This window comes from Vombatus ursinus, unplaced genomic scaffold (genome assembly GCF_900497805.2).
Source record: "Vombatus ursinus unplaced genomic scaffold, bare-nosed wombat genome assembly UNPS02009062.1, whole genome shotgun sequence".
Classification (NCBI taxonomy): Eukaryota; Metazoa; Chordata; class Mammalia; order Diprotodontia; family Vombatidae; genus Vombatus; species Vombatus ursinus.
The window spans coordinates 14,526,413-14,551,873 of record NW_020948840.1 but is presented as its reverse complement, the minus strand read 5'-3'; the positions used below and the strand labels follow the sequence as shown (position 1 = coordinate 14,551,873).

Sequence of the window (25,461 nt, the reverse complement as noted above, 5' to 3'; positions counted from 1 at the left end):
GTGCCTTCGAATGAGATGTAAATTGGGTTTTGAACAGGTGGATCAATAGAAGGAAGGCAGCTCGGTATGCATTTTCCCCCACCCCTTCATCTCTGGATTCAAACTCAGTGGCAGGAACACTAGAGAGAGCCTCTCCCTTCTCCTGTTCCCTTGAAAGATTTCTTTAGTTATCCTGGTAAGACAGGTGACATCAAGGGAATGTAATTATTTTTCTAAGTGCATAATCCTGTCTCTGTGAAATAGCACAGAGGAGTACAAGAAACCAGCAGCGACCAGGAAGTGGTGGGATCTGATTGCTTCCCATTCCTGACCCTGATATAATCTGGGAGGACAGGGATGGGGGGGGGGGGGCCTAGCATCTGTGAGACTCTGAGATGCCCAGAGTGAGTGAGTGAGCATCTCTGAAGCATCTCCTCCCTTTCGAGGGTGCTTTGCATGCACTCAGAGCTGTCACTTCATCTCCAGTGACCAACGAGGCAAACCTCATTGCAGATTAATGCTGACCTTGGACAGCTTAGCTCTGTAAGAGAACATTCTTCCTTCTGCCCTCCCAAGACAGCGGCATAACAGCCCAGGTGGCTCTGTCCGTGCCTTAGCTCTTGGCCTTTCCAAGCAAAATTTGTCTCTGCCTCTAGACCTAGAGAGAAGAGGGAGGAGGCTCGGGGAGGACTCCCTGGGAAGACTCCCACCATAAAATTCCCCTTTCTCTTTGCCCAGTTAGTCTCCTAGTGTTCATGAGGGCGTTGTGATCCAAACAGAAGCTGCAGGCAGCAAAGACGGTCAAGTCCCAAGGGTCACATCAGGTCACTCCCTCAGAAATGCCAAGGCGTTTGTGCCTAATTCCCCGGGGAAGTGTGTTCCTCTGTAACTCAAAGGGTTTCTTCTCACTAGGCTCAAGATTGGAGGCCTCTCTGAGATGCATTCATTGTTTGTTTCATCTAGTAATTTTGGCAAAATATTAAAAAAAAAAAGATAAGTACCTACTGCATAGTCGTGTATCCATAGGAGGTTTCATTCTAGAATCATTCAATAATAGCAGCTAACAGTTATATGGTGCTTTGAGGCTTGAAAAGTCCTTGAACTCATAACAAGTCCAGGAAGTAGGTATATTATTATCCTCATCTTACAGATGAAGTAACTGAGGCTGAGAGCTAGTAACTGACTCAGTTACCAGGGTCACACAAGCAGTCACTCTCTGAGGTAGGATTCAACATCATATCTATCTAGCATCTAAGTCCAGCATGCTCTAACCACTTCACCAGCTAGCTGGCCAAGCATTTCACAAAACTCATAGCCTCTCAACATACCTTCCAGACAGGAAGGAGACAGGTGCTAGTATTTTTCTCTGCATTTCACAGCAAAAAAAAAAAAAAGGCAAGGAAGAGAGAAACGACTTGTCTAAGGCCATGGGGCAAGTCAGTGACAGGGCAGTGAAGGAAATCTGGCTCACCAAAACCTATGAAGACTACCCTGGAGTCTTGCTGCAGCAAAGACAGGGATAGGACACCCTACGCTAGAAAAACAGTACACTAACTCTGAGAAAGAGTATGGAAGGGCAAGATAATGTGACTTTTACTAAGAATGCTCTAGGGGCAGGTAGGCAGAGCAGTGGATAGAGCACCAGCCCTGAAGTCAGGAGGACCTGAGTTCAAATCCCGCCTCAGACACTTACTAGCTGTGTGACCCTGGACAAGTCATTTAACCCCAACTACCTCCAAAAAAATAAATAAATAAAAAGAGAGCTATATTACGGGCTTCATTAAGAGAAGCATAGCTTCATTGTGCTCTGCCCTCATCAGACCACCTCTGAAGTATGGTGTTCAAGTCTGGAAGACATAGTTTAAGGACGTTTGTAAGTTGAAGAGCATCCAGAGGATGGCAAACACAATAGTGAAGGCCCTTGAGTCCATATTATATGGGATGAGCCAAAGGAACTGGGCATATTTAACCCGGAGAAAAGAAGATTCATAGGAGACATGATGCTCTTCTTCAAGTATTTCAGAGATCTAAGGCTGGATGGGACCTCAGAGATGAACTGATCTAACCCCCTCTTTTTACAGATGAGAAAAACCAGTTTAAGTGACTTGCCCAAGGTCACATGTCAGAGTACGTGTCAGAGGTCGAATCTGAACACAGAGCCTTTGACTTCATAGGCAGTACTCATTCCACTATTTGAAAGGCTGTCATGTGGAGTCAGAATTAAATGAGTTCTGTTTGGATCTCGAGGGTAGGACCAGGATCCATAGGTGGAATTTGCAAAGAAGTAGATTTAGGATTAATGCTGGAAAAGACTTCCTAACTACCAGGGTTATCCCAAAGCTGACTGAGTTTCCTGGAAAGATAATATATTCCCCCCTCCTTGGAAGTCTTCAAGCAGAGGCTGGGTGACAGATGGTCAAGTCTTTTACAGTGAGGATTACTTTGGTGTACGTGGTCCCTCCCAACCCTGAAAAAATTCTGTAACTCTCTGGAAGTGGAAGTAAGAGGGAAGGACCAAGGGACTGCAGGAAAGGAGATCACAAAAGTTCATGAATATCCCTAGCCCAGTGAGAAGAGCCAACAACTAGCTGTAAGAGGAAGTGGGGCTCATCCAGATATTCTTTCCCAAACATGTGGCAGCTGAACATTATTGTCTCTCAAGAGTGAAATGTACAAAAGATATGCTAGTGATCATAGAAGCCCCCAGGAAAGGAGCTATGGGGGGTAGGCCACTATCAAATTCTGGTAATCTCATAAAAATTCAAAAGGGACTAAAACAAAGCCATGATACGGTGGCAAGATTATGTGTATTAGAACCAAGAATGTTAAAGATACAAACTAAAGGGCTTCAGTATAAAAATTCTTTCCTGGATAAATGGAATCTGTCCAATTCACCTAAAATAATCTTTTTTGGAAGCTAGATGGAGAAGAGGCATGTAGGCAGTTAGACCCTGGAAATCAAATTAAGTTGGCTGGATATTTCCTGCCTCTTACACTTACTAGCTGGGTGCCCATGAGCAATCTCCCACAGCCTCAGTTTCCTCGTTTGAAAAAATGGAGCCACCAGGATCATTGATCTAGAAGGGACCTCATATGCCATCTAATGCAACCCCTTCATTTTATGGATGGGAAAACTGAGGTCCAGAAAGTTAAGTAATTTGCTCAAAGCCATCAAAGTAATAAGAAAGATAGCACGGCAGTAAATAGAGAGCTGTCCCACCCCCAAGCCAGGAAAGTGTGACCCTGGGCACGTCACTTCTCAGTGCTTTAAGCAACCATCAGAGCTGTCGAGATCAATGAAATCACAGGCCCAGCCCATATGTATCACTGCAAGTAAGTGGCAGAGCTAGGATCTTAACTGAAGCCCACAGTAAAGCAGGATCCTCCAATACACCAGGATGTATACCTAGAGCATCCCATGCACATGGTAACTGTGAGGATCAAACAAGATGATACATGTAAAGAACATGTGGAATTTAAAACACTGGATAAATATCAACTATTTCTATCCTCCTCAATATTATTATTATTATTATTATTAACATACTATTATTTATTATTAAGGGCAGCTAGCTGGCACAATAGATAGAGTGCTAGGCTTGGAATTCGGAAGACTCATCTTCCTGGGTTCAAATCTGGCCTCAGACACTTCTTAACTGTGTTGTGTGACCCTCGGAAAGTCACTGGGTTGCCTCAGTTCCTCATCTGTAAAAAAATGAGCTGGAGAAGAAAATGGCAAACCACTCCAGTATCTTTGCCAAGAAAACCCCAAATGGGTTTACAAAGAGTCAGAGACAACTGAACTCAACAAGCAATAAATATCCCATGAATATATTATAAGCCATGATTTAAGATCAAACAGTAAATGGAAAAATCAAGGGAAACAGATCTGAAGGACCTTTGAGATCATCAAATCCAGGTTTGCCCCCATTTTACAGATGAGACAATTGACACCCAGAGAAATGGAATGATTTTTCTTCAAGGTCACAATTGCAGTAAGTAACAAAGACAGAGTTTGAGCTCAGGTACTTACTTCAAATCTAGTGTATTCTCCACTCTACAAAGGGTTAGAATTTGAACTTAGCTCTTTTAATTCCTGGCGCACTTGTGATGTCACACCATTCAATGCTACATTACTTCTGTCCTTTGGAAAAGAAGGATATCCCCTCACCTTCAGGCTTCTAGTCCATATTCATAACAGCAATCTTCATTCCTCCACCACACATGACTAGTATTCCTGGTCAGATGGGGTTCAAATTCAACTCACCTTCTATCAACCCTGCCTCAGACAAAGGATATTGCCAGACTCCAATACAATTTAATTATTCTTTTCCTGCCCCCAAAGTGATTCCATTGATGGTTTTCTCTTATATTTATTTGTTGTTTTTTTTAGGATTCCCAAAAAGACATGACCTATTTAGCTGAAAGATTGGGAGGAAAAGAAAGGTGGAGTTACAGATGCAAAGATCACATACAGAAGAGGCTGGGGGACAAATTTAACAAACCATCAATCAATAAGGACTTATTAAGCTCTCACTTTGTGCCAAGTACTGTGCTGGTACTGGAGATAAACAACATTGAGTCGAAAAAGCCTAGATCTTTGAGCAAGCAGGAACCCAAAATGAAAGGAGAAGAATTCTTCAAAAAATCTTTTGGGCTCAGGCAATACCTATTTATCTAATTCTCATAACACACAATGTAGTGTGCTAGGTGTTGGGGGAAGGGGAAGATACAAACAAGGATGTGCCCACAAACTTTTAATAACCAGCTCTCTGGAAAAGAAACCTTACGTGGGATGCACTTTTAAGTTTAATATTCATTACAAATATTTTCTCCATCACTTTCCTAAGCCTGGACAATGGACAAAACAATAAAGCAAGCTCTGATGTGTAGCATTTGCTGATTTCCATGGAGAAAACGCTCATACTTAAAATTTAACAACCAGGATTTCCTAGGAGCTCCAGCATACCCCTAAATACAAAGAATTATAAACCCCAATTCCTGCCCTCAGGGAAGTTACTGTCTATCTGGGAAGATAACACATGTACATGTGAAAGAGAACTATGTTGTCACAAAAAGGGCTACAATCCCAAATTAGTACTCAACATAGCCAGTACAGTATTAAAAGAATTTAGCAGGAGAAATCACTCTGACCTGGGATGTTCAAGGATCTTACAGGTCATAGAATTGAGAGCATTAAAGAATTTTGGAGGTTATCTATCTAGCCCAACCCCCTCGGTTCAATTCAATTCAACAGACTTTTTTTTTTTTTAAACAGATGAGGAAACTGAAACCCAGAGAGATTAAATCACTTGCCTCAAATCACGCAGGAATTAATTAGCAGAGCAAAGATTCAGAACCAGCTCCTCTAATTCCAAATTATTTGCTTTCTCCACTACAATGCCATTTCCTTTAACAAAGGTGGCAAGATTTCATGGGATTGCAGCATTTACAGCTGGGATGGATCTTGGCAAAGGTCTAGCCCAAGAACCCCTCTGGACAGGTGAGGATTTTAGCTGGTTCTTGAAAAATGGGCAGGCTCTTTCCTGGCAGAAAAGAGGATGAAAGGCAATTGGGCTATTTCTGAGAAGGGCACCCCAATCCTTCCATTCACCCATATTTGTAGCTTAGAAATCACCCTCTACCTTCATTCTCATTCAGTCCCCATCTCCAGGTAGTTGCTGATTCTACAGCCTCCACATCCCATACCTGTCTCCTTTTCTCTAATCAAGCCACAACCTGCTTGAGACTTCCAGCCCTTATGTAACACACAGCCTCTGAATTGGTACATCTGTCCACATTCTCTCTTCTGTCCGTCCAATCTATCCTCCATGCAGCCTCCAAACTGATATTCCTAAAGTACCGGGCTGATCGGCTCACTCCCTCACTCAAAAAGCTTCAATGGCTCTCTATTATCTCTAGGGCAAAACACAAACTCTCCAGTGTGGCATTTAAAGCCCAGCATGTCCAGCCTACCTTTTGAGGCACACAGGGCATTCCTTTCCCTGATATCGTCTTCATATTTCAGACAAACAAAATGTTTCCCATTTCCATATCTTTGCAAGGCACTGCCTCCCACACCAGAGACAGAGGAATGAGGGGAAGAAGTTTACATTACAGAGAGTGGTTAGGTGTTGCTACTACAGAACTACTACTGTACCAGGCTGGCTAGCTTGAGCTCTCTGAGGCTCAGTTTACCAACAAAACAGGGATAATTAGAGAATGAGAGGGTGTGGATTATCGAAAGAAAAGTTATCTTACTAAATGCAAGGATTTAATAATAGTGCTATATAAGTGCTGCACAGATAGAGAGAATTTTTATAATACTATTGGCTACATATTTTCGTAAAATCTAAGTATGTTTCCAAGGGCCTGCAGCATTTTAGCCCAAGCCTTTAAATTCCCATTGGCTTCCTCAAAAAAAATTCAATTACCCTCAAGGCTAAAATTCTTTTTACTTTTACTGAGTCTCAAAGTAAATTTAGTTTATTGAAAAAAAATTTTTTTTTAATTCATGTTTTTTAAGTTACCCAAATTGAAAACAAATGATACACAATAGGGGAAGTAGGGAAGCAGTAGAAAAACATTCTCTGATTCTTTTTTTGGTCTTACAGTGCTTGCTCATCATTATGATACAGTTTACAAAAACATCTCAAACTCTATTATGCTCCCTCCTCAATTAGAAATCTGAGATTTGTTGAGTTGGAGAGGAGGAAAAACAAACACCAAAACACCAATTCAGAACAAAAGCATACTTTAAAAACCTTTTCCTGGCCTTTTTTATAGCACATTAAACATACCCAATAACCTTTTTTTTTTAATCACAAAGGCTGTTTATCTTCTATACATCACTTGGATTATGAATGAGGAGAGGTTTTATTTATACTCGGGTTCCCCTTTTTCTTCCCAAAGGTTGGGTGAATAGAGCAGGCCCATAACACCTTCAAAGAAAAGAGCCTGGGCCTCCTGGAATAGTGAAAAGCAGCTTAAAGCTACTCAGAACCATAGAGGGGAAAGGCTTAGATTTGGAGACTGACCAGTCCAACCTCCCAGCCAGTGCATAAAGCCTCATTATCACAAAAATTACAGACCTAGAGATGGAAGGAGACCTTAGAGGCTGTATGATCTAACCCCTTTGCTCTAGAAAGATATACAATGACTGACCCAAGGTCACACAGGCAAGTTAAGTGCCAGAGACAAGGTTCAAAGTCCTGTCCTCTGACTCCCAACCTTAGGGGTCTTTCCATACTATACCTCTCATTTAAGCTGCATGGTCTTTTGTGTAAATTATTTCACACACACCCCCAAAGGCCTCAGTTTCATCAGCGGTCACATGAGAGACAACATGATTTTTAAAGGCCCCTTCCGAAGTTCTCAGATGCTTCTGTGGATTCCAGTAATGAGGGGCTGTCCACATTCTGTTCTGACAAATAAACAGAATCCAATGGAGGGGAGGGGGATGGAAGTATTGAGAAACAGAAATCTCCTCAGGTTTTACATGTGCAAAGTAAGACTTTCCCTCTCAATTATGAATAAGCACTCAGCATGAAAGCCTGGAGTCCTGAATTCATTCAAAAATCTATACTATTTTTCTCTAATAAACAAATTTTCCCATCTGAGGCACACAAGACTGACATTGGTCAGGAAACAATCTCCAAGCTGACAATCAGAACCCATTCCTAAGCCAATGATTAATGCACCTATAGGATTTCTCCTACACTTTTCAATTCGTCCTTATCCCATCAGGCAACCTTAACCACTTAACCACACAACCTACTACCTGCACCCTAATAGTCCCTGACAGCTTCAACTGTCTCTCTCCCAAGGAGCACAGATAATCAGTCTTCTCTTTCCTTTAAGGCAGTTTCTCTCCTTAGAGGGAAGGCCTCTCTTGGCTTCCCTGACACAGTTTGGAGGATAACTCTCTTTCTTCCATCAAGCTCCCCCCCCCATAGTTCTCTCACCTACCAACAGCTCACAGATTCAGAGAAGTTTTAACTTCAAAGTCCAAATCCCCCCACCCCTATTTTACAAATGAGAAAACTGAAGTGGAGAGAGGGAAACTGATTTTCGCTAAGTCACAGGGTAGTGTGGTGCCAATCCACTGCCTGTTACTGAAAACAGCTGGCTGAAAGAGAGACCAGAACCAGGCCAGGAAAATTTTGGGAATGAGCTCAGAGGAAGGTGGGACCGAATCCCTGCAGTGAAATTCGTCTCTCAAAGGAGGAAATCAAGCTTCGATCAGGGTCAGAGAGCAACCAGGCCAGGCATTTAATGTTAGGAAAGTCCAGAGCCTTAAACACTTTCCTATAGCTTCTCTTCATTATAAACAGCTGCATACCCCCATCCCCTTCTCTCCAGGCAGGGGTTGGAAAAGGACAAACAAGTGGACTGGAATCAAAATGTTCTGATTAACAAGGTATCACCTTAATATCACGAGAGATACACAGCTGGCATTTTGGGGCCCCCACTGTACAGTGGGCCTAAGTGTACAGACCAGTGAATTCAACTGCTCTAGTCCCATCAAAAGTGCCACATTCACACACATATGCACAAACACGCACCATCACCTCTCAGACACAAACACTCCCAAAGATTCACAGGACACAGCCATAGAGTCTTAAGAGCTGGAAAAGAGCTCAGAGATCATTTAGTCCAGCCTCCTTATTTAAGAGATAAGGTAAGCAGGCCTTGAGGAATGAAGTGATTTGTCCAAGGTCACAGTCATTCACACATAAGAAAGAAAAGGGAGGGGAGGGGAGGGGGATGAGAAACCCAAAAGGAGGGAATTTAATAAGACGTGGGAAAAACTGTAAAATGACAGGAACACTGTAGGAGAATATCAAAATGGGTAGCCAGAAAAGCAGGATAAAGCAGACATGAGAAGGGAGGAGAAAAATCCCTCCAGTTGGGAAGTGATGTGGGACAAAAAGGAAAGATGGAGAAAATAATGAAGCATAAGGAAAAGAAAGAACAGTAAAAAGGAAGAAAGGACAGGAAAACATGGGGATGGTCAAAATAAATTTTAAAGGGAAAGGGGAGAGGAGGAGGAGGAGGAGAGAGAAAAGAGGAAAAGAGAAGAGGGGAGGGAGGGGAGGAGAGAAGAGGAGAGCAGAGGAAGAGAGAGAGAAGAGGAGGAGAGGGAAAGGAGGAGGAGAGGGAAAGGAGGAGGAGAGAAGAGAGGAAGAGAGGGGAGCGGGAGGGAGAGAGAGAGGGGAGGAGGAAAGGAGGAGAAGAGAAGAGAAAAGTAGGGAGGGAAGGAGGGGGAGAGGAAAGGGGAGAGACAGAGACACAGAGAGAGACAGAGAGACAGAGAAGAGACCATGAGTTGTAAAACAAGAAAAATAAGGGGGGGGGGGCTCATTACTTGCAAGCTTAAGGTAATGAGGTACAAAGCAAACCAGAGAAAGTTCAGGTCCCTGCAGGCATTATTAGCTACATTACAAGGAGCAGGAGAACAACCTGGGGAAAAGGAGAAAAACTCTACTGATCTATGCGTAGCAACAGCATCTAAGTGATCAAAAATTATCCCGTGGAGAAGGGTGGAGAGGGATGGAGCTGAGGCTGGATTTTGGAATCGAGAGGTAGCTGTTGTCAGCTCCCTAGGCTCAGATCTTTTCTCCTTGTGTTTCTCCTGTCTGCCTTATTAGATTGAAAGTTCCATCAGAATGGAATGGGAACTACACATACACACACACACACACACACACACACACACACACACAGAGCTGTTGGTTTTCTCCCCCAAAGTACCCATTAGGTTACTCTTTAATGTTGGCTGGCTGGCCTGAATATTCACTGCCTAAAAAAACTCATCCTTACCCTCCAGCCCCTTCTGAGAAGTGACAAAAGTGACTGGGAGAAAGCTGGACAGGGATTCTATAGACTGGAGGGGAGACGCGGGAAGTGGGGTGACCTGGCTCGCGTCAGGTGAACTGAAGGGACTTGAGGCGTAAGAGCCACCTGCATTGAGATTTTCCCAACTCCCTAACAAGACAAGCCTATCTCTATTTGCAGTTGGTATTTTGTGGAGTACAGAGCAGGCATGCATATTCCACTTTCGAGTCCTGCAGCTGCAGGGGTCCTGAAGCAGATTTTAGGAAGGGAGTGACAAAGCAGAGGAAAAGGAGAGGAGAGCCTCAATCACAGTAGGGGTTGCCTCCACCCCCCTCCTCAGCCCCCCAATTCGGTCACCTTCCAAGCACTGATTCTAAGAGTTGTTTGGCAGGATGGTAGATCATCCCAAAGCCTCCTCATCCGGGCAGGTTAACTGCCAGTGAAGACTGAATCTGAGGTTAATAAGCGACCCAATTAGTCAAGACGTAGCAGCACCACACAGGTCTCGGGACCGGCTTCCCCTGGCTGCCCGCTCACCCCTTCTTCTCAATCCCCAGCGCCAGGTCAGGGAGCAGGTCCGGCAGTGCCCGGGAGATGAGCGACTGCAGAAGTTGTGACCACACTTTGCCACGGCGCCCGGGTCCACGTAACACATGCACGGATGACTGCACACACACACACACACACACACACACACACACACACACACACACACGTCAAAAGATTCCCTTGAGCTATTTAAAATCCGAAAACATCTCACAGTTGCAGCCGCGTCCAGCAACTTTGATGGCCAGCTCAGTCCGCCAAAGCTCGCAAACCAAGGCCACCCAACTAGTGCCCGCTGCCCACGGCTACCGGCTCAGCTGCGCGCCCACTGCTCCCTCCTTCCCGACCTCTCCAGCTGCCTACCTTGGGGGTCTGCCCTTCGGGTCCCGGCGCCACCTCCAACTTCCTCTGGACTCCCCATAGCAGCAGCAGTGCCGCGATCCAGAGTACCCCGAAGAGAGTGAGCGCCAGGCGGCGGTTCAGCCTCCTCATGGTCCCGCCCCACTTCCCCGCCGGAGGATGCCCGCGGGCGGCCGGGGTCCGCAGCCCGGCGGGGAGCGGCTTCGGCAGGGGGCCTCCACTCGCGGCCAGGGGGAGTCGGGGCGCGCTGCGCTGCCGCTCAGCCCGGGGCGCTCCAGGACACGCGCAGGGGACGCGGAGGGGACCCGGGCGGGAGGGCTGCGCGCTCGGAGCCGGGGAGCCCGGGGAGCCCTGGGAGCCCGGGGAGCCGGGGCTGCAGCTGCTGTAGACGTCTCTCCCGCCGCCTCTGCCTACTCAGCCGCTGCTGCCGCCGCCGCCGCCGCCGCTGCTGCTCCCGCCGCGGGAGAGGGAAACTGACGCGAGCTGCAGAGAGGGAGCAATCGCAGCTAGTGCCTGACTCCCCAGGAGGGGGAGGAGGGCGGAGGAGAGGGCGGGAGGGGGGAAGGGACAGAGTGACCCCCGGGGAGAGGGGTTCGGAAGCAGGGAGAGGGGGCGCTACCGCCGCCCGCCGGACCAGTTTTGGACTGCGCTATTTTAATTGTCATTACCCACCCCACCCTCAGCCCCCGCCAGACCGGAGAGTCCTCCCCAGTTAAGGGAGGGTTGGGGGTGGGGTGGGGGCGTGGAGCACCCTCTAGCGCCCACCAGCCCCTAATGCATCCGCCCGCAGAAAAACCCACTCGGGTCAGAAGGGAGAGACACTCCTGGAAGCTGCTCCCCCCGGTGGTGCCCCGGGGCACTTCCAGAACGCGCCAGGGTTCTGGAGCTCAGGGGCCAACTTTGGAGGCACCCCTGAAGTAAGATCCCTGTGCGTTTTCCTGGATCCCAAGCACGAGGACACAACCTTTCCCCTCTCTGTCCTCAGGTGCAATAAAACACTTCTACAAAAGGTGCTGGTTCATATTTAATTTAAAAAAAAAAAAAAACACCTATATCACTGTATCACTCAAGTTTTTCCCCCTCATAATTGTTGCTTAATGTTTTAGGGATTTTTTTTTTCAAGGCCGGGGTCTCAGGCACAGCAATCCAGCTCCACCTGCTGACTTTGCAGCTAGTTCTTAGAATGTGGCCCTGGGGTAAAGGAAAGTGTGTCCAGCAGTCCAAGAGCCCTACAGCTGAAAAATCATTAACAGGGTTCATCTCACTTCCATTTCCACGTGGGATGTGAAAGGAAGTAAAAGATGCTCTCTCTTAATTGCCTAGTCTAATGGCCTTTTCTTAATCCTCATCCTTTTTGACCTTTTAGCAGCTTTTGTCACTGTTAACTTCCCCCTCCTCTCTGGGATTTCCTGATGTTGCACTCACTTGGTTCTCCTAAGTGTCATACTGCTTCTTATAATGATAATAAGAACAACAACAATAATTAACATTTATATAGTTCTTTAAGATTTGCAAAGTACTTCACATGCCTCATCTTTTTTGATCTTCACAACTGTGTGTCTTAGACACTATTATTATCCCCATTTAACTGCTGGTGAAACTGAGTCTGAGATGTTAAGTGACTTGCACAGGGTTGAACTAAGGTCCTTTGAATCCACTATGCCACCTAATTAGTTGCCAGTTTTTGCTTCAAGGCTCAATCTGGAGTGCTCTTCTCTTTTCTCTATTCTATCTCACTTGATGATCTCATTGGCCCCCATGAGTTTAATTATCCTCAATATGTAGATGATTCTCAGATCTCTATATCTAGCTCTAATCCTTCTGCTAAGCTCCAGTCCAAAGTCACCAACTCCCTCGTGGACATTTCAGTCTGGCTGTCCCAGAGGCATCTTAAAACTCGACATGTCCAAAACATAACTCATTATCTTTTCCCCCAAACCTACCCATCTTCTGTACAAGGAGTCACCCAGAATCACAACCTCACTGTCATCCTGGATTCCTCCCTCTCATTTGCCCCATATATCCAATCCAATCGGTTGTCAAATCTTGACTTTCTGTCTTCATAACATCTCTTCTATATGTCCCCTTGCCTCCACACACCAAACCACTATTCAATTCAGACTTCATTATCTCCTGCCTAGACCATTTTAATAGCCTTCTAATTGGCCTACCACTTCAAGTTGCTCCTCACTCCAATCCGTCCTTCACACAACCACCAAAATGATTTTCCTAAAGTGTAGGTTTGATTGTGTCACCACCACCAGGACCATCGCTTCCCTTCAAAAACTTCCCTTGTCTCCCTATTACCTCCTCGGTCATGCATCAAGTCCTCTGTTGGGCATACCTAGCCCCTTCCATCCTTTCCAGTCTTCTTATCCTTCCCTCCCCTCTATAGACCTTATGGCCCAGCAATAGCATCCTATGTACTCTTTCTTGTGTTTTACCCCAACTCACTACATTTGTTCTGGCTGTCCTCCATGCTTTGGGATGTTCTCTCTTCACCTCTGCCTGACTTCCTTAGACTAAGTTCAAAAATCTGATGTGGTAGCCTATAGTCTCTGCAACCAGGGAGGCTGAGGCTAGCCCATCTCTTCACCTCCAGAGTTCTGAGAGGCACGCAGTTGGTTAGCACTAAATTCTGCATTACTAGAGTAGCTAGGTGGCACAGTGGATGGAGTCAGGAAGACCTGAGTTCAAATCCTGCTTCAGACACTACTTGTGTGACCCTGGGCAAGTCACTTAACTCCATTTATCTCAATTTCCTCATCTGCAAAAATGAGCTGGAGGAGGATATGGCAAACCACTCTAGTATCTTTGTCAAGAAAACCCCAAAAGGGCTCATGAAGATTCAGACACAACTGGAAAATGACTAAACAAACAAATAAAAAACCTGCAGCAATATGAAGGGAACTGAAGAAGAAGAAGAAAAATTCACTTGGGCCAGAAAGGACAGCCACCCCTGGAGGCAGCTCTGGTTCCTGCCCTCCCGAGGAGCTCCCCAGGTGGGGCCCCAGGACATTTCCAGCATGAGCCAGGGACCCACAAGGGTTAACTTTGGCTCCAGCTGCATGGAGGCATGCCTGAAGTGAGATCTCTTCCTTCCCCTCCATGGGGGAAGGTGGTAAGAAGTGAGCAGGTCAAACTTCTTAAAATTATTAGTATCAGGACCATGAGTAGCCACTGTACTTCCAGCATGGAAAAAATGGAAAGATCCAGTCTTCAAAAAAAAAAAAAAAAAGACAGCTCAAATGCCACCTTCAACAGAAGGACTTTTCTGGTCCTTCTCCTCCCTGTCCCCTGCACCCCCTCCCTCCTGCAATTTTGTTTTCCCCCCTCTAAAGTTATTTTCCATCTACTTTGTTTGTGTCTTATATGTGACTTTCTATACACATCGTCTCTCCCAAGAGAAGGACGAACTCCCTGAGGTAAAAGACTGTTTTTGATTTTCTGTCTCCCCAGCCATTAGCACAATGCCTGGTAAATAATATAAGTGCTTAATAAATACTTGTGGATTGGTTGATTCTGATCTGCAAAGAGATCCCACTATCCTCTCCATTCAGACAATTTCTGTGAAAAGCAATGGCAGAATTCCCCAATTTTAAACCAGATTATACTATTTTATGCCCTTCTCCCAAACCTCTTAGGGCCAAACTGTCCTTAAGGCATTTGAGGAGAGAGGGAATAGGGAATTATTTCCCATCTACAATGTGCCAAACACTGTGCTAAGCACTTTTTACCATTATTATCTCATACGATCCTTATCACAACTCTGGGAAGTAGGTGCTATTATTATCATTTTATAGTTGAGGAAGCTGAGGTAAACAGAGGTTAAGTGACTTGCCCAAGGTCACACAGCTAGTTAAGTGTCTGAGGCTACATTTGAACTTAAGTTTTCCTGGCTCCAAGTCCAATGCTCTAGCCCATGCACCACTAACTGCCTAATTTGGGGCCGAAAGTTGACATTGGATTTGACATGAAGGGAATGACCTTCAAAAGGCACAGGAAAGCAATTTCTCTTTGCCTCAGGCTCTCAGAAGACTGAGCTGAACTGTTAAACATCCAGTAGGAAGCACCATGGCATAATGGGAGGAGCCTGGACCTAGAGCCAGGAAACCTAGGTTCCTGTTCCAGTACTGCTATTAAGTACCTATGAGACATTAAGCAAGTCACTTAAAGTCTCCGGGCTTTGGAATTTTAAAGGCTCCAAATCTGTTCCAGTCGTAGCGCAAGCTGCTGAACTGGCAACTCTGGATTAAAGCCAAAGATAGTTTTGATCCAGGAGCCCAAGAGACTGTGAGTAACACCTTTATTCTAGAGGACCTGCAGTCACCCTATTCAAAGATCATAAAATCACAGACATATTTAGAAGGAATTTTAGCTCTGGCTCCTGCCCACCCCAGGAGCTCCCCGGGTGGGGCCCCAGGACACTTCCAGCATGAGCCAGAGACCCACAAGGGTTAACTTTAGCTCCAGCTGCATGGAGGCATGCCTGAAGTGAGATCCCTTTCTTCCCCTCCAGGGGGAAGGTGGTAAGAACCGAGCAGGTCAAACCTTGATCAGTATCAGGCCCATGAGTAGCCACTGTACGATGTACATTGTACAATCCAGTCCAAACCCCACCTTTTTATGTTTTGCAGATGAAGATACTGAGTCCCTGAGAGGTTGTGACTTGACAAGGTCACACAGATAAAATCCATCTCTTGACTGAATCCATCGAGGGCAACCTTCATTGCTTCTGATTTGTCTGAAAGATTTTCAGACCCGCTATTATGAAAAGACAGGAGCAGCTAGGTGTCACAGTGGATAGAGCCCTAGCCCTGAAGTCAGGAGGACCTGAGTTCAAATTCCACCTCAGACACTCACTAGCTGTGTGACCTTGGACAAGTCACTTAACCCTGATTGCTGCCACCACCACTCTCCAAAAAAAAGAGAAAAAAAAAAGAAAAAGACATCCTCTTAGACTAGGGTTGTCCCATATTCATCATAGTCCAAAGGAGGGGCTGAAGTACTAAGAAGAGAGGGAGAAGTGCTTGCCTTTAACTGAGTATTGTCTCAGTGCTATCCTCAATTCAGGTAGCATCGTCCATCCAAAGTACTGCCAAGTACTTTATAGTTGGATAGACCGAACACAATACCCCTTCCATCACCCCCACCCCAGGGGTTGTCTGACTGAAGTGCAGTCAACCCCTAGAGCTGCAGAGTAGCAATGTTATACAGTCAGCTGCACAATGTTTGATGATGAGGCTCCTTTGTAACAGATGGCAGACAGTTATACAACACTACCAACAAGCTTTTTTAGATGGTGCAACTCACCAGACTGCGTATTGAGGTGGTTGGGATGTGTCATCCTGGCTGGTTGACAGCTGGGGGAAGCAAACCACCAGGGGGTAGGATCAGGGAGAAGACTGCAGACAAGTTGAGGGGAGCAAGGACTCTATCGTGGGGGCCTGATCCCTGGTTTGATGCACTTTGTCCTTAATCAAAGCAGAGAAGATTTCTTTAGCCGACTGAAATTCCCAAAGGAAAGTGGTTATACTCATGTACAGTCACCCAATCTTGCAAAATGGATTTTTATCCAGTTTTGTCAACGCAGCAGTGCCTGGTGTAGTGAAAAGAACGCCGACTCGGAAGTCAGAGCTGAAAGAGATCTTAGAACCCTTCTCTCCCAACCCCCTCATGAGGGGGGATGAGGAAACTGAGGCCAAGGGAAGGGAAGTGATTTGCTCAGGGTCATATAGATAGAAACTGGCAGGGCAGTTAGGTGGCGCAGTGGAGAGAGCCGATGCCCTGAAGTGAAGAGGACCTGAGTTCAAATCTGGCCTCAGACCAAATACTTGACACTTATTAGCTGTGTGACCCTGGGCAAGTCACTTAACCCCAATTGCCTAAAAAAAAAAAAACTGGTAGTGGTGGATTTTTGAACCCAGATCCTACAATACCTAAAGTCTTTCCACAGTAGCATAAAACCTCTCAGAGATTTGTTCAGTTGTTTTTCAGTTATGTCCAACTCTTTGTGACCGCATTTGGGATTTTCTTGGCTAAGATACTAAAGCGCTTTGCCATTTCCTTTTCCAGCTCATTTTACAGATGAGGAAACTGAGGCAAATAGTGTAATGTGACTTGCCCAGGATCACACAGCTAGTAAGTGTCTGAGTGCAGATTTGAACTCAAGAAGATGAGTCTTCCTGACTCCAGGCCTGGCACTCTATCCCTTGTGCCACCTGGCCACCCTACCTGTCAGAGAAGCTAGGTTCAGATGTTGGTACTTCTCAGACTTACCTGTGTGCACTTGGGCAAGACTTCTCAGACTTCAGTTTTTTTCATCTTTAAAATTAAGGGGTTGGACTAACTGGCCTGTAGGATCCTCTCCATCTCTAGACCTAAGATACTGTGATCTCGCATTAGAATGGGAATGAGGTGATAGGAAGTGGAAGAGAGAGAAACGCAGGTTGGTGGACAGCTTGTTTGGAACCCTGTCCCCACCAGATTCCTCTCAGGGTCTAGCTGGAACATCTTGGTCAAATGCTTAGAACTTTCAGCAGTCCAGATCCCATCCTCGATGGGGACAAGCTATCATTGGGTGATCAGTAACAAGTCATTTTCTTTTAATCCAGTCTAGTCTAGGGTGGAACAGCTTCTAGGGAGTGATTAAATCAGATGGAGGCTGGAGAGAATTAGTGACTGTGGAAGGACCATCCTGGCACACTCTCACATCCCATCTCAGAGATGTTACCCTTTCCCTGGCTTGTAACTTTTCAAGCCTGCCATTGGCAAGCTCTGAGCGAGCTGTTCTCTACTTGCAGCCTAAGACATTTAGGAGCACTTTGGGTATTGGAGCAGATGTGACTCATTCATGTTAGTATAAAACTATAGAATTGCGCCCATTAAAGCCAGTGAAAGCTGTGTAAAGCAACATATGGAGTGAATGTGTGCTGAGGCTGTCAGAAAGCTGGGAAGTCCGATGCATATGTCGGATGGTAGATTTTCGACACCACGCTTTTAAAAATTTTTCTTTGAGCTGTTCCCTTGTTACTCACGCTCATTTGCAGTTTCCTGCATGGTCTTCAGCTTTTGTTCCTTTCTAATCAGATTTCCCCTGTGTTCTTCTTTTCTTTGACCACTGCATGACTTCAGGCAGCCTGGGGGGTGTGTGTGTGTGTGTGTGTGTGTGTGTGTGTGTGTGTGTGTGTGTTGTCTCCTTCTATCTGTACTTATTGGGTCTGCCACAAACAGGTGTCCTTTTTGCCAACATAATGAAATTTCATTAACTGTGACATAAGAAGTCGACACTCACTCCCCCCTCCTACTGAAACCCCCTGGCCCCCTACTTCTGGCCTTAAAGGAGACGCTACCACTGATGGCAGCACAGATTTACAGACTAAAGGCTAGAAAAAACAAACACTGGCCGGCCAGCCAGCCACGGAAAGGTCTTTCCTGAAGTCAAAGGGGTAACAATGAGCCTCAAATGTTTCATTTCTTTATTCCATGGTGGTTCCAACAGCAGAGTTTCAGGGTAGCTGTCATAGGTAGCCTGCTCTGACCAGATGCCAAAGTTTTGAATAATATATTAACATAGCACCTGGAGACACTGTAATACAGTGGAAAGATTGCTCCTCTTTGGAGTAAGAGGACCTGGAATCAAATATTACCTCTGATGCTTTCTCACTTGTATGACCTTAGACAAGTCACTTAACCTTCTTTGGCCTCAGTTTCCTCATGTGTAAAATGAGGGGGCTGCACTAAATGACCTCTGAGATCTGGTTCATTTTTGAGTCTATTGACCTTTTTCTGCTTTGATTCTCACTTTTCCTTAGTACTTATTATGTAGTGTCAAACCCAGATCTGTCCTAGTTCTCCTACTATATTCTTTTTAAAGATAAAGTTTTAACAGGGGGAAGGAATGGTAAGGCATTTTCATAAATAACATTAAAATTTCCCCTACTCACATGCAGCTTGGTGGCACAGTGGATAGATTGCTAGTCCTGGAGTCAGAGACTTGGGTTCAAATCAGGCCTTAGACACTAAACTATTGGAGTGGCCCTGAGTAAGTTACTTAACTCTGTTTGCCTCAGTTTCCTTATCTGCAAAATGAGCTGGTGAAGGAGATGGCAAACTACTCCAGTATCTTTGCCAAGAAAACCCAAAAAGGGGTCATGAAGAGTCAGACACGATTGCAAAACAACTAAACAAACCCACAGGATGACGCTGTTGTCAAAGGAATAAAGTATTTTCTGCTTGCACAGCATAATTTCTTATCCTAGATGAGTTAGGGAAGGGTGATTTCCAAAGGTAGGTTTACAAAGGTGGCAAAGTTATAATCTAGGTGTCAAGTATGATACACTGAAAAGTCCTTATTCTAGAGTCGAAGGGACTGGGTTCGAATTCTGCCTTTAAACTTTACTGCCTGTGTGACCTTGGGCATATTTATCCTCTCTTTAGAAAGCTTAGCTTTCTCATCCGAAAAATAAGGAAGATTGACTAGAAGACCTGGGAAATCCCTTCAGCTCTAGGTATGTGATCCTATAATTCTCCAGCTGTCAACGTTCTCCCTCGAATGTGGAATCCAGAACTGGACCATTGCATTCACCTCAATTCATTGAGTATTTCTTGGGAAGCTACTATGTGCCTGATGATATAGCTCTTTTAAAAATAAATAAAACACAGTCTCTGCTTCTAAGAGATTCTAATGTTATTCTAATATATCTAATTAATTAGAGATCATATGTATAAATAGCGGTGTGGTATAGTGGGGAAAGTAATGGATTTGGAGTCAGCGCACCTGGATTTAAATTCTGTCTCTCACTTACTGCCTAAGTGATTTGGAGCAAGCCACTTTAGCTGGTCTAGGCCACATTTTCCTCGAGGGTAATATGGTGGGATTGTCCTACATGGCCTTCATATGTCTGCCCTTCAAATATGACTCCTTTAAATTCTAAACTTTTTCTCTTGTAATTCAAGGCCCCTCACAATAGTGCTCCCACCTACCTTTCCAAAATTATCTCCTATTGCTGCCCTTCATGACGGCTAGGTGGCGCAGTGAATAGATGCCTGGGCCTGGAGTCAGGAAGATTCATCTTCCTGAGTTCAAATCTTACCTCAGACACTTACTACCTGTGTGACCTTGGACAAGTCACTTGCCTCAGCTCTCATTCGTAAAACAATCTGGAAAAGAAAATGGCAAACTGCTCCAGTATCTTTGCCAAGAAAACCCCAAAATCGGGTCATGAAGAGCCAGACAGCAACTGAAACAACTGAACAGCAGCTGCCCATCACATATCCCAAGTTTCAGTTTGGTTGATTTCTTGCTGCTTCCTAAACATGCCTTATGGATTTCTGTCTCTGTCTCCATACTTTGCTCATGGTAATCCCACCACCTGGAATTCCTTCCTTCCCTTAACCAGCACTTCTGTCCCGCTGGTCTAATTCTTACCTGTCTTTTACCATCCGGCTCACGTGGATCCTGGGGTCCAAACAGAGACTTGGGACCTCAGAAGCCCTCTAGTTCAACCCCTTCCTTTTCCAGATGAATTAACCAAGGTTGAGAGTCAAAGTGACATGCCCAAGGTCACAGGTTTTGGCAGTAGGATTTGGACTCTGGTATCACTGGTCTTTCCATTATAGCACAGGGCCTTCTCTGTCAAGTCTTTCCTGATGCTTCTCAACTATAAGTAATTTTTAACTTCTCTAAAATAAGAGAGTACTTAGCACTTTTCATTGCAATTTCACTCTACCTTATATTAGATATATTCATCCTTATCTTATCACCCCTTATAGATTGTAAGCACCATGAGGGCTGCGGAGATGCCTTAATCTTCTTTGTATTTCCTAGCAACCAGCATGGTGCCTCGCATCTAACATGAACTCAATATTTGTTGATTGAACAAGCAATGTAGTGATCTAATTTTCAAATATGTAGATCAATCTTTCATTTCTTTTCTGTTGGTAGCACAGTAGCTAGAGCAGTGGGCCTTGGTTCAGGAAGACCTGAGTTCAACTCCAACCTTAGACACTTACTAGTTATTTGACCCTAGGCAAGTCACTGAACCTCTGTCTCAGTTTCCTCAAATGTAAAATGAGGAAAACAATAGCACCTACATCCCAGGGTTGCCATAGGGATCAAATGAAATATTTGTAAAGCACTTAGCACAATGCCTGGCGCATTGTTGTTATTGTTCAGTTGTGTCCAATTCTTTATGATCCCATGGACCATATCAATCCAAAACTGTCCACAGGATTATCTTGGCAAAAACGCTAGAGTGGTTTGCCATTTCCTTCTTCAGTGAATTAAGGCAAACAGAGGTTAAATCACTCGCCCAGGGTCTTGTAACTAGTAAGTGTCTGAGGCCACATTTGAACTCAGGTCTTCCTGACTCCAGGCTCAGTGCTATATCCATGGAGTCACTTAATGGCCTCCAACCTGGAACATAGTAGATGCTTGATAAATGCTTATTTCCTTCCCTTCTCCTCTCTCCCTTGAGGAGCATTTTGGGGGGGGGGGGGGGGGGGAGGTCCAGACTTCAGATTTCATAGGTATAGAGAACTCCCTATATGGAATCTATCCCCATCCAATGCCAATGGGCAGTTTACCTCTAACAGAGTCTTAGAGGGCTGCCTAGAGAGCTGAGAAATTAAGTGACCTGCCCTGGGTCACACACATTGCATATGCCAGAGGCAGGCCTGAATCCAGATCTCCCTTCCTGTCCATTGAGCTTACTGTACATCTCTGAACATCATTATGATGGGTAAAGAAGATGCCTGAATATGAAATGATCAGATTACAAAAGAAAGTCAGTCTGGTCACCAACCTTTTGCCTCTCATGTTTTTTTTTTCTTTTCTTTTCCAAAGTACTAGGCAAATATTAATTAAATAGATTATTTGAGAAGTATTTGTAGCATTTGAGCTGAACTGTGCTGAATCACTGGGTGATATAAATGCTATTCCCCTGTGGACAGAAGTTATTTTATTTTTTTATACAAAATCATTTTCCTTTTAAGGTTTCCCCCCCCACACACACACACACTCAAACCTTTACTTTGGTCATCTCCAACTATTTCTCCTTCTGTGTCACCCTTTTCTGGAAACAAGTAAAAGTAGCATTCCTCTTGTGTTCATAAGAGCCAAATCCCATTCGCTGGCCTGTTCTGAAGAAGATGGTTTTTAACAGTAATGGAAAGAAGCCTGATGAACAGTCCAAGCACAAATCCCCAAGGAGAAATAATGTATCTCTTTGAGGAAAAAAATAGCTTATACTTATGAGTTGGGAGACTTTCAATTTATAAAGGTTTCCTATTTCTTTCTAATGTCACTGTAACTCCATTCCAGGAGGTTTAGCCCTCTCATTTTATAGGCAAGACCTGCAGAGCCTGGTGTGAGATTAAGATTCAGAAGTGATGAGTGACAGCCTTCAGTTTCCATTCCCCACACAACTACACAAGATCTTTCAAAGCCCAGGGGCTAATAGGGCTAAAATCATTACCCAGGGAAATGGGAAAGTTCCTATGGGTGATTTTTTTCCCCTCTTCATTGCTTTCAGGCCTGAATTCCAAATTGATTTCTGTAATAACTATTAAAGATCTTTTTAATTAAACCAGGCATCCTCCTCCTTGGCAAACTTTTCTTGATGGCATCTCTGGTTAATTAAAGGTTTAAGCTGCAAAAAAGTGTTATACTTAGAATAAGGGGAGTAGCTTAAAGCAAGCCAGGGAAGGGCCCTGCTGTTTTCTACTGCAGAAATAAAGAGTGCTCCTTCAAAACAGGTGTCACCTTCTTTAGAGGTGTGAGAAGCCCCATTAAAAGTTAATTTAAGATGGTTATTGCCTATTCTAATTTTTCTATTTCCCAGGGGTTTGTTTTTGCTTTAATTCTTACCAGTTCCATGTTTCCCCATATAAAATTATGCATTAAAAGTGACATTGTCAACACTTTTATTTTTCCTTCCTAAATTCTGAAGGTGGTTGATACATTTTGTAAGCAGAAGATATGTGAGCAAAGGCCCCATAGCGTGACATTGACTCATAGAATTTTAGAGCTGGAAGGGATCTTAGAGGTCATCTAATCAAACTCCCTTATTTTTTAGAATGAGGAACTGAAGCCTAGAAAGGTTAAGTCACTGGCTTGAGCTCAAAAGAGCAGCAAATGACAGTTGTCATTGGAACCCAGATCCTCTGAATCTAAATCTAGAACTTTTTACAATCTACCATGCTGATCAAATCAATAGGCCACCTTTTAAGTGCATAGCCACTGCATTATCTATCTATGTATCTGTGTCTATGTATGTGTGTATGTATATAGGTATGCATACATGTATTATATATGTATGTATATATCCATCTGTCTGTCCATCCATCTATCTACCTAACCCAAACCTTTGATTTCATTGATGAGTCTTGATAAAGCTGGTGGAGTTTTTCAGCTACTACTGTTTATAGATGACATTCTCCTGACTACATTAAGCTCTGGAACACTATAGGGCTACCATGATGAAATCCATGTCAATGGAAATAAAACCAGTCTAGCAATTCATTCAGGAAAATTCAAGTAGATGAAGAATTCAGACCACAATGTACAATCAGATGGACAACCTATTGAATTAATTAATCTTGGACAAGCACTTAAGATTGACAGCAAACTGGATGTTACCTAGAAGGGAGCAGACTGAAGTACATTTAGGAAACTACCTCACTCCCTTCCAACTCTCCTTACCAATGAAGATTTGAAACTGTTCTACAACTTACAATGTTAGAGAGCTGCCCAACACATTGAGAAGTTAGTGAGTTGCCCAGAGTCACAAAGCTTGTATGTGTCAAAAGCAGTAATTGAACCCACCCAATTCATTCTGGTCTTGAGGTTGGCCCTTTCTTCTCTGCATGAGGTTGTTGCTTTTTTTCTCTTCTGCTCTGTTCTGCTTACCTTTCCCTCTACCTCCTCTCTTGTTCTCTCCTGTCCTCTGCTGTCTTGAACTGTTTGTGTACCATGTTCTGTATTTGTACATTGTTTTACAGTATACCCAGCCACCATCCACATTATCACCATTCTCATCTGGTTCCCCTTGTAACAAGTTACATCTGTTAGAACGTGGCAAGTCCTTTAGGGCTTAAAGTCTATGGCAATAGCACAGATTGTACGTACACTTTTAGGCATCAAAACGATGGCCTTGGCCTTGCTGGAACTATAGTCTAATCAATATATTCAAGTCCATTTGTTGTTATTTGTTATTATTACTTGTTTGACCAAAAGGCCAAAGGATAGTCCAAAAGTTTTCAAACATACTTGGATGAGAGTTCCAGGGGGTGGAGCCAAGATGGCGGAGGGAAAGCAGTGACTTGCTTGAGCTCTCCCCCCAAACCCCTCCAAATACCTATAAAAAATGGCTCTAAACAAATTCTAAAGCAGCAAAACCCACAAAAAGACAGATTGAAACAAATTTCCAGCCAAAGACAGCCTGGATGGTTGATCAGAAAGGTATATCGCGCCAGGTGGGGAGAGGAGCGCAGTTCGGCATGGGCATGCAGGCCTCAACTAACCTGGAGCAGGCCTTAGAGGGCTGAATCGCGGGCAGCTGTGGCGATTTCCAGACTTCTCAACCCACAAATGCCAAAGACAACTTAGAAGGTCAGTGGGAAAAGTCTGTGACTGCAGTGAGAGAAAGAGCTAGGTCTCAGCTGCCTCAGGGGCCACGGCTGCCTCCTGAGCTTCTGGCCCACAGACTGAGGAGGAATCAAGTGGCTGATCAGAGGGGAATTGCAGGGATCTCTTTGCCAGTGCTGAGGCAGGAATCTCTTGCTTTACCAGTGCTTGGATTTGGGTCACAGTTCTGAGGGGCAGTCCTGGGGCGAGGAGGAACGCTGGTGCAGTGGAGCTTGTCATGGTGGTGGAGAGAAAACACCTCGCCCCTTTATCATACCACCTTGGAAGAACTGAAAATTTTCAGGTCCCTAGAAGTATCTCTCAAAACAGCTATACAAACCCCTGAAGCTTGGGACAGTACATTTTCCACATTGGAAGCAGACTTTTACCTTAACAAAGAGTTTAAAACTCAAGTAATTGGCTGGGATCATGAGTAAGCAGCGCAAAAAGAGTCAGACTACATTATCTTACTTTGGTGACAAAGAATATCAAAACATACAACCAGAAGAAGAAAACAAAGTCAAAGCTCCTACATCCAAAGCATCCAAGAAGAATAAGAATCAGTCCCAGGCCTTGGAAGAGCTCAAAAGGGATTTTGAGAAGCAAGTAAGAGAAGTAGAGGAAAAACTGAGAGTTTTGCAAGAACATACTTGGAGGGGAGACTATGATGAATAGCTCTCCCCTAACTGTATCCTGCAAAAATCACCAGAATCAATGGAGAAAATGACTCTGCTTCTGATTATGAGACATCGATAAAGTGATGATATCATTTTAAATTATTAAGTACTGTAAATACTTATAGATAACTTTGATCAATTTTCCATTTATTAGAGTCAACAACTGGCTTAGATAGGTCTCCTGGAGCTATTGAAGTTGTATTTTGTGTCTTCTCATCTTTATCCTCCTTAACTTTCTAACAATCAGTGTTACCAAAAGTGGAATGGGTGGTCTTGAAGCAAAGACTAGGCAACAGTTTGTTGGATACACCACACTGGGGATCTTTTTCAGTAATAGGTTAGACCACATGGCTGCTAGGTTCCCTTCCAGTTCTAAAGTTCTATGATTCTATAAGTTCCAGTTTCCCTGTAGATTTTTACTTTTGCCCCAACTTG

At 44.4% G+C, this 25,461-nt stretch overlaps 2 protein-coding genes across 2 annotated transcripts in view; both read right to left on the bottom strand.

Moving 5' to 3' along the window:
* The window catches only part of GALNT14 (polypeptide N-acetylgalactosaminyltransferase 14), a 323,867-nt gene extending 313,013 nt beyond the window's left edge, over positions 1 to 10,854 (bottom strand). Inside the window, exon 1 of the mRNA XM_027850529.1 lies at positions 10,726 to 10,854. Within this exon, the coding sequence (XP_027706330.1) occupies positions 10,726 to 10,854 (129 nt within the window). The remainder of the gene's footprint in view (positions 1 to 10,725) is intronic.
* A 5,211-nt stretch (positions 10,855 to 16,065) lies between these two features.
* CAPN14 (calpain 14) overlaps positions 16,066 to 25,461 on the bottom strand; it is a 104,091-nt gene continuing 94,695 nt past the window's right edge. The window contains exon 22 of the mRNA XM_027850362.1: positions 16,066 to 16,127. Coding sequence (XP_027706163.1) covers positions 16,066 to 16,127 — 62 coding nt within the window. The remainder of the gene's footprint in view (positions 16,128 to 25,461) is intronic.